Below are 9,573 nucleotides of genomic sequence, written 5' to 3' on the forward strand. Positions count from 1 at the left end.
TGCATGTGTCTGCACAAACGGTTAGAAACCGACTCCATGAGGATAGTATGAGGGCCCGACGTCCACAGATGGGGGGGTTGTGCTCACAGCCCAACACCGTGCAGGACGCTTGGCATTTGCCAGAGAACACCAGGATTGGCAAATTTGCCAGTGGCGCCTTGTGCTCTTCACAGATGAAAACAGGTTCACACTGAGCATGTGACAGACGTGACTGAGTCTGGAGACGCCATGGAGAGCGATCTGCTGCCTGCAACATCCTTCAGCATGACCGGTTTGGCAGTGGGTCAGTAATAGTGTGGGGTGGCATTTCTTTGGAGGGCCGCACAGCCCTCCATGTGCTCACCAGAGGTAGCCTGACTGCCATTAGGTACCGAGATGAGATCCTCAGACCCCTTGTGAGACCATATGCTGGTGCGGTTGGCCCTGGGTTCCTCCTAATGCAGGACAATGTTACACCTCATGTGGCTGGAGTGTGTCAGCAGTTCCTGCAAGATGAAGGCATTGAAGCTATGGACTGGCCCGCCCGTTCCCCAGACCTGATTGAGCACATCTGGGACATCATGTCTCGCTCCATCCACCAATGTCACGTTGCACCACAGACTGTCCAGGAGTTGGCGGATGCTTTAGTCCAGGTCTGGGAGGAGATCCCTCAGGAGACCATCCGCCACTTCATCAGGAGCATGCCCAGGTGTTGTAGGGAGGTCATACAGGCACGTGGAGGCCACACACAATACTGAGCCTCATTTTGGCTTGTTTTAAGGACATTACATCAAATTTGGATCAGCCTGTAGTGTGGTTTTCCACTTTAATTTTGTGTGTGGCTCCAAATCCAGGCCTCCATTGGTTAATTAATTTGATTTCCATTTATGATTTTTGTGTGATTTTGTTGTCAGCACATTCAACTTTGTACAGAACAAAGTATTCAATGAGAATATTTCATTCATTCAGATCTAGGATGTGTTATTTGAGTGTTCCCTTTATTTTTTTGAGCAGTGTATATATACGCATATACCAGCCACTTTATTGGGTACACCTGTCCAACTGCTCACTAACACAAATGTTGAATCATGGCAGCAACTCAATGCATTTAGCCATGTAGACATGGCCAAGATGATCTGCTGCAGTTCAAACCGAGTATCAGAACGGGGAAGGAAGCTGATTTAAGTGACTTTGAACGTGGTATGGTTGTTGGTGCCAGACAGGCTGATCTGCATAACCATCTCTAGGGTTTACAGAGGATGGTCTGAAAAAGAGAAGCTATCCAGTCAGCAGCAGTTCTGTGGGTGCAAATGCCTTGTTGATGCCAGAGGTCAGAGGAGAATGGCCAGACTGGTTCAAGCTGATAGAACGGCAACAGTAACTCAAATAACCAGTCGTTACAACCGAGGCATGCAGAAGAGCATCTCTGAACACACAACACATTGAACCTTGAGGTGGATGGTCTACAGCAGCAGAAGACCACACCGGGTGCCACTCCTGTCAGCTAAGAACAGGAAACTGAGGCTACAATTCACACAGGCTCAACCTGGACAACAGAAGATTGGAACAATGTTCCCAGGTCTGATGAGTCTTGATTTCTGCTGTGACATTTGGATGGTGGGGTCAGAATTTGGCGTCAACAACATGGAAACATGGATCCATCCTGCCTTGTATCAACGGTTCAGGCTGGTGGTGGTGGTGCAATGGTGTGGGGGATATTTTCCTGGCACACTTTGGGCCCATTAGTACCAATTGAGCATCGTGTCCACACCACAGCCTACCTGAGTATTGTTACTGACCATGTCAATCCCTTTATGACCACAGTGTAGCTATCTTCTGATGGCTACTTCCAGCAGGATGACATGCCATGTCAAAACGCGTGAATCATCTCAGCCTGGTTTCTTGAACACAATAAGTTCACTGTACTCGAATGGCCTCCACAGTCACCAGATCTCAGTCCAATAGAGCACCTTTGGGATGTGGTGGAACGGGAGATTCACATCATGGATGTGCAGCTGACAAATCTGCAGCAACTGTGTGATGTTATCATGTCAATATGGACCAGACTCTCTGAGGAATGTTTCCAGTACCTTGTTGAATCTATGCCACGAAGAATTAAGGCAGTTCTGATCTTTTATATACATAGGTGCTGGTCATAAAATTAGAATATCATGGAAAAGTAATTCTATTCAATAACTGCCATTTCCCCCTGGGATCAAAATATTTCTGAATCTGATTCAATTGCCCCCTGGGATCAAAATATTTGACACAAACCCATAACCCAGTAAAAGGTTCCACACTATGAACCACTAACACACACACACACCAGTCTGTTGACCATAAATGCTTTATGTTTCATTAACATGTGACAAACAGGTAAAAGAAACTACATATCAGGTCTCTGAAAACAGAGAGATTGCAAGATGACAAATGAGCATCTTTAAAAAAGAAAAAAATGTCCAGTTCCTCACACGTTCATCGCAACACTACAGTAGAGGGAGGTCTCAAATAAATTATAAAAACCCGACTTTTCAGTACAGTTGCAGTTTCGAGTAACACTCGACTCAACTCTCTCCAATACTGTCGATTCCAGGGGCGTCCGGACGGCGGACCCGGTGCACGTCCGGCACCACGTGGACGGAGCTAAGGCACGTGACGGAGAGGACAGGGCCGAGAGGGGCAGGTCGTCAGCTCTTGGCCTGCTTGCGTCTCTGAATCAACTCTGCCAGCAGCTTGTAACGGATCATGCACTCCTCCTGAGAAGACAACCCGGACAACGAGTCGCAGCAATATGAGAAATCTGAACACACACAATATACAAAATGTATTGTTTTTATTATAAGTTTTAATGTGGTGACAACATAAAGATCTGCCCCAGATGCCCCTAGTGTATTCTGAGAAAACAGGGTTTCTCATGATAATCAAGAGTAACCATGATGAACCATACGGTACTGATGCAACACGTGACGCTGATCAGTCTTCTGGTATCTTGTCTCTCCTGTACTATAAAATGGAGTGACCTCATTGTTAAATCAAGTCACTGTACTATACACACATAGCCACCACTTTATCAACTTAGTGCCTATACTGGTCTACAGGTTACCACCTCAAAGACTTCACGAAAAAGTTGTAAACAAACAGGTCAACAGGACACTTGGACCGCGATGTCCACCCGGTTCTCATTCACTCACCTTGCTTTTCCCGGGGACCACTTTGGCGATCCTGTCCCAGCGTTCGGCTGTGCCTCGCGGGTACTGCTGCAGGGCAAGCTCCAGGAGTCTCTGCTGGTTCTGGGTCCAAACGTCATCAGCAGCACCGGGCTTCTCCTTTGGACTCACGGTGGCAGTCGGGGTCTTCCTCTCCTCCTCGCTGTCCTCGTCCACAGCCGAGGGGTCAAAGTCTCTCTGCCGGCGTCCCTTGACCCTGTCCTCCCCTACACCTGTGGCGGAAGCCCCCGCCACGGACTTCCTGTTTCGCCTCCGCACGCCCCTGCCGTCCTGGTCCTCGGCCGGGTCGGACTCCTCCGGGGGCGGGGCCTCCGGCTCCTCCCGCTGGGTCATGAGGTTGTCGGGGACAACGGCTACCTTGGAGCTCTTTCCAACGACAGCCGCTGAACTCTTTAGCTCAGAAAGCTTCACCAGCCCTGACAGGGAGTGGGAAAGAGATCTTGGTAAAGTCTCATCAATAACTTAGATCCTTCCCTCGTTAAGGTGCTCAGCAGGATAGAGGCCTTACACACCTACCCGATGTGTTGGAGACATTGTCTTTAACTTGTTTTACTTTTGCTGTAACCTGTGAAATAAGGGGAATGTTCCATATTATTCCCATTTCATTTTAAAATCACTATGAATGCAAAATAGGATTCTGCTACAAATGATCAACCATCCTTTGGGGGGTTTCTCCTTCAGTTATATTATCCTAATAGCTCTAACGACACTTATCTTAACACTTAATCTTTTAACACAAATGACCAATTTAACACCAATCATTTTAAAGTCCTGATTTCAACATCATCCTAGTTATATTGCTTAAATGTCATGTGCACAGCTTAAACACCCACTTCAGCGACAGATCGCCCCAGCTCATGAGCGATCTTCTCCCAGCGGCCTGGTGCGCCTCCAGGGAACTTCACCATACTGCGGGTCAGCAGACTGAGGTCCTCCTCCGACCACTCGAGAGTCTGAAAGAAGAAGAAGAAGAAACACATTGATTTCTTCAAAAAGCTCCAAGCCCTTTAAGGAGCTCCGTCCAGTTAGACCTTCAAGTTTAAGCCACTGTGACCTCACTTTCTTTTTCTGCTGTTTCCTGTCCTCCAGCCATTCGTTCATCTGATCCTCGATGTCCTCAATGGACGTCCCCTGGTCATACGTTGGCGTGTACGCTGCCGTGTCGCCCTCGTAAACAGGAAACTCCACTTTGGGTTTTTTCACCCTGGGACGTTTCTCTCCTGTAACGGACGATAAACGCTATGTGTCATTTTTGCCCTACGTAACAACATTAAACTGATTTACTTGCAGAGACCATGACTTCGAGATTATCAATAACAACTTGAGGGGCCAATGTGAAAATGTGTAGAGGAAAGATCTCAAGAGGGCTTGAACAGCAGCTCCAAGTGCAGCCGCAGAGGAACAGCGAGGAACCTCGCACTGAAAACCCTCCAGACCCCATTAATCTGAAGCTCGGTGGGTCGTACATACAGAAATCCACGCCGATGTTGCTAATGGCTAATGCCAGCTACACAATACAAAATCAGCATTGTAGACACGCTTGGAAAACCGCGGCGGCCCCAGTTGAGCGCGTGAGCGTGGCAACGGCGGATTTACTTTGCTGCATTTCCTGTTCTGCGAGAGCTTCCGCGCGTTCCTGCTCCTCGGCCTTCATGTCTCTGTAATCCCTGTAGTACTGCTTCACGTCCTGAAACCAAAAAGCACGGCGGAGAATGACCTCTGAAACAAAAGCAGCCCGTTTCCCCGCCTTCCTCGATAGGTTACGGTGAAGTGCGGTGAACTCGTGGCACGTGGCAAACGCGCGAGGCAAACGCAGCTTTGTTGTGGCGGGCGGGTACCTGTATGACATGAGGAAGAGACTTCAAAGAGCGAAAGAGCCAGATGCTGAGTTTGAGGGGTAAAATATCGTGCCAGTGTGGTTTGTCTGATCTAAAGAGAAATTATATGAGAAAAAGTCATGAAGGATTCCCCTTAAGGACTGTTTATCTAGCATGAGTAATTATGATCACGGGAAAGAGTATAGAAATCTGACTGTGGTGCTACTATGAGGTTTTTCACAAACAGTAGCCCATATTTAATAACTTCATAAACTAACTACTGCTCCAGGATTCATGGTGCTTTTCACATGTTTATGACTACCACACGCCCAGACGACAGGCGATGTTAGCGACGCGGCTAACCTCTCGTTTCTCTCTGGCCCGGTGACCTTTGACTCCTCGGCTAGCTTGCCTCCTTGTTTTTTCTTCTTCTCCTTCTTCTTCTTGCTCAGAAGTTCATCCTGAGGTACGGGGGAGGCTCAGGGTTAGGCCTACACAAACGTCACGATCTAGCGGTCTTCACACTACCGTTACTATCTCAGTCAAATCTGGGACTGGCTGACGAGTTCAGGCCACAATGATGCAGTTGCAGAACGGAGATGATTAATCACCAGTTGCTTCTCAAGGTAAATGGACCAGATGACAGCATAGTGGCCCACGGTGAGGATGAGGAAGAGGAGGAAGCCCAGTTCTCCATTGCTCATCTTCCTCACGCGCCGGTAATAAAACACCGGCTGTCTCCAGTCGGGCAGACCATTCACCAGGATGTCATCATACCTTCCAGAGAGATGTTAGTTATAACACGACCAAACACTTTGCACAGAAAATTCTGTAAAAATATAGATATTATAGATATACAGGCATAGATATTAGTTAATATCGTCATTATTGCCTATAACCCCACCTTTGTCTTCTCCCTTCATCCTTAAGAACCTCGTAGATGGCAACAAGCTGAAAAAAAACATTTGTGTGACAGATATTTAATCACTTATTCGTGTATCACGTATACTTTGACGCAAGAACGACCAGTTATGTAAATATAACGTGAGACGGGACAGTTTGTTGAAAGCGATGATTGCTTACCTGTCTGAACTGGGTTTCTGCGTTTTCATCTTTGTTTTTATCGGGGTGCAGTACGAGAGAAAGTCTCCTGTACGCTTTCTTGATCTCAGACGATGGCGCGTCCTGGGAAAGAGCGTGATTCACTGGGTTAGGGTTCAAAGAGCCGAGACTCGCATTAACTAACGTGGAAACCATATGACAACAGTCCATTTAATGTAAAGGACACAAGACTGTTGTAAATATCTCAATAGTGCATTAGAACCTGCCATCTAGTGGTTCAGCGCCTTGTAAATAAAAACGGGTCTTAATGCACGACTTTTTCATAATCTCCATAGCGTTTGTGGATTTCTCACCACTGCAAAACCGAGCTCGCCCATGAGCTGTGTGAAGAATGAATGATCCTTTGGGACTACATGGTAGTGTAAAAACCCACCTTCCCCACTTTAGTAACAGAAGCAGCACATCAGAACGCTACGGCGCAAAATAAAACAAAATAGATTATTGTAGGCGTCAAAATGCACATAACTGCAGAGGCCAGCGCGTGTTTTTCAACACCAACGTCGCTTTCGTTAGTTGCACTACCGCTTTTGCAAGAGGCCTACAGCCTCGACATTTCTTACGGCTGCTATGGCCATGCAGGCGGTGGTGCAGGCGGCCCGAGCCACAGAGCACGTCCGCCGGCTCCGGATGCACGGAAAACACGGAGGAATAAGCGGTACCGTGGAGCTCAGGTCGCCCCGGTTCTGTAGAACGCACCGAAATAAACGCGATCCGTCTCGAGCGCAGCGTCGCACTCGCACGCGAGCTCGCGGGTGCGAAGTTACAATCGCTCGTGCAACAAGCGCAGTGCCGCGGTTCCGAGGGTCCAAAACGTTCCGTTAACCACGCAAACTTACCGGACCGACGGACAAGAACTCGTAGAAGGTCTGTGGGATCTCCTCGACCAGGTCGAACAGCTCCAGGTCCATGTCCCATGCTGCTGTCGGCAGAGGTTGGAGGATACAAAGGCCGGCGAGCAAAACCAGCGCAAAGACCTCAGTAGAAGTCGTTGTCATTTTGTAACAATAATGTTTAATTCTAGGTTACTGCAGAAGTCTTAATATGAACCGTCCACTCCTGGAGAGTGGGTAGGCCATCTATATGTTAGCCTGGGGACTGGTCTCCCCCGGATCAGACGTGGACCAGCTTTGGCGACGTGGACCAGCTTTGGCTGCTTACGTCCACATCCTGCACACGGGCGGCACCAGCACAACCAATCAAGGCTCAGTCGTGCAAGCGCACCGCTCCGTGCAGAACACCGAGAGTCCCGGGACCGGAGGCTTGTTTTCATCTCATTCATCTCTGAATGCAATAAGCATTTTTTGGGGGAAAAGAGTGAAATATAGAAGTCTAGAGATACCGCCCGCGTGCACGGCTCACGCGCCATCATGGACCTTTTGGACCTGTGGAATCTGGTGGATTTAACCCCAATCCCCCCAAAAATGAACTGCACAAACATGTCAGAACTCCTTCTGCATGGTCGGTCGGTCTGTTTGACTGTCTGTACAGCAGTGAGGTAGTGTTGTATGTTCATTCGGTATTTATTTCCTTTTTGGTGTGGGCTACTGGCTATCCCGGGTGGGGGTGAGCCGCCCCCCGACCCCAATCCGCTTTAGCGCACGTGCTATACGCCCAATCCACCAGCAACTCTGTCGCCGTTAAGTACCGGAGGCCTTCGAGTGTCAGTAGTCACCAGTTGGACTTGCAAACGGGGAAACGTCTTTTGCCACTTATAGTCTATGTTGTCAGCAGAATATCTAGACATAGTAAACTGTTGGCTTAAACTGAGGAACCAAGAAGTTTTGTTATTTTGTTTTCTTTTCTCCTTTCTTTCTTTTTTAAAACTTTCCAAATAGATGAGGAAAATAATCCCAAATTACAGCGGAGTAAAACTGTTACATAGACTCAAAGCTCAGGACATGCATATTCCTGGACTATTAGGGGTTCGCCTGAAATATGATAATCTACAGATATTTCTCATACATATTTGTCTTACAGACATTACAGAGAATTTCTCTTTACCTATCTCATCTATACACACAACTATGGAATGTTCTTTGTTGTAGGCCTTTAAGTATTTTTCCCGATGTAAGCTATAGTTTGTGATGCGACTTTGGGGTCAGATAGTTGTATGTTAAAGGCCCCAGGTTTGACCGTCCGTTTAAATAAATTACGATCAAATCGGGACAGTCGGATTATCAGGACTAAACATGATAAAATAAATAGATCTGCTCTGAGAAGAAGGAATGGAAGAGACTCAACAGGTTTCTTCTAATCCGTCCAACAGACAGCTTCACATTATTAAGTTGCACACTGAATGTTCACGGTCAGGTGGTGTTGCTCCTGTGTTAAGGTTTTCCTGTAAACTATCCTGTGAATTTTGTATGTACAGTGTAATAGTAAATCCACTCAATGAAGGAACTATGCCACTGAACCTTTCTCAAGACATTTACAGAAAACTATAATTATTTAAAGAGCATGTCCACATTTAATAAGAACATGCTGCTATTTGTAGTGAACCAGTAGGCCCATTGGTATTTTTTAAAAATAGTATTAAAAGCTCTTTAGCACAAAATAAGCAGTAACCTACATTATTTCCACCGACAAGGCTACAGATTCGCACTATAATATATTTATGAAACTGTGTAAAACTAGCATGCACAAAAACGGTTGATAATACTGTAAAGGTTTTACCTGCATTTTTTCACCCCGTAACAATTTTTGCTCATTTTAAATATTTCTGCATTTAATAAACAATTATGTTTAAAATACTATCAGTGCAAATAACAATACTAGTACTATTATTTATCTTATTACGCACCGTTGCATAATTATGATGAATAAACAATTAAGCTTTTAATTAATTCAAAATATTATTAATTGTTCACTGCTCGTTGTAATGAATTTGTCTGTTCGGCGCTGGGCGAGAACGTCCTGAAAAAGAATCTAAAAATGTTACGACTGCAAGTAAAAATTAGATGCCGTGTATATGCGCACTGAATGTCGAATGTTCAGCACAGTAAAAAAAATAACTTAATGTAAAAAGATTTTTATAAGCACACCTGCTGTACTCGTTTTAATAATTAGGAAACACTGACACAACTTCAACCGGTAGCTGATGTTTGTGCTTAAGCGACAGTGTGTGACCTTTCAAGACATTTGATCATGTTCAAATATATGAAGTAATAGACCAAAAATGAGATACAGATTTCCTGTTTAGCTCCTTTTTCAAAATTTCACTAAGGGTTTTAAATTTTTTATTTTACAAGATGAAGCTCAACATGAACAAAGAAACAAAATTAAACAAATTAAAATCTGACCAGCATGCACAGAAAAGCAGAACGCGCGTGCAGTAGAACAACCTTCACGAGCGCATTCTCCTCCTGCAGCTGTCGCCTAAATCATAATCAGAGTATATATGATTCGGTACCGACAAAAGACCGTAGTTC

General features: G+C 45.9%; 1 protein-coding gene across 1 annotated transcript; it reads right to left on the reverse strand.

The window, feature by feature from the left end:
• Positions 1–2,308: 2,308 nt before the first annotated feature.
• dnajc1 (DnaJ (Hsp40) homolog, subfamily C, member 1) lies at positions 2,309–7,313 on the reverse strand. The gene is made up of 12 exons (XM_076992724.1): positions 6,982–7,313; positions 6,107–6,208; positions 5,928–5,974; positions 5,635–5,800; positions 5,387–5,484; positions 5,045–5,135; positions 4,803–4,893; positions 4,266–4,426; positions 4,040–4,159; positions 3,723–3,771; positions 3,171–3,622; positions 2,309–2,735 (listed from the first exon to the last, which is right to left on the reverse strand). The coding sequence occupies exons 1-12, from the start codon at positions 7,138–7,140 to the stop codon at positions 2,667–2,669; spliced, it is 1,605 nt and encodes a 534-aa protein (XP_076848839.1). The 5' UTR covers positions 7,141–7,313; the 3' UTR covers positions 2,309–2,666.
• Positions 7,314–9,573: the final 2,260 nt, after the last annotated feature.

Source organism: Brachyhypopomus gauderio, unplaced genomic scaffold (assembly GCF_052324685.1).
Source record: "Brachyhypopomus gauderio isolate BG-103 unplaced genomic scaffold, BGAUD_0.2 sc96, whole genome shotgun sequence".
NCBI classification, from domain to species: domain Eukaryota; kingdom Metazoa; phylum Chordata; class Actinopteri; order Gymnotiformes; family Hypopomidae; genus Brachyhypopomus; species Brachyhypopomus gauderio.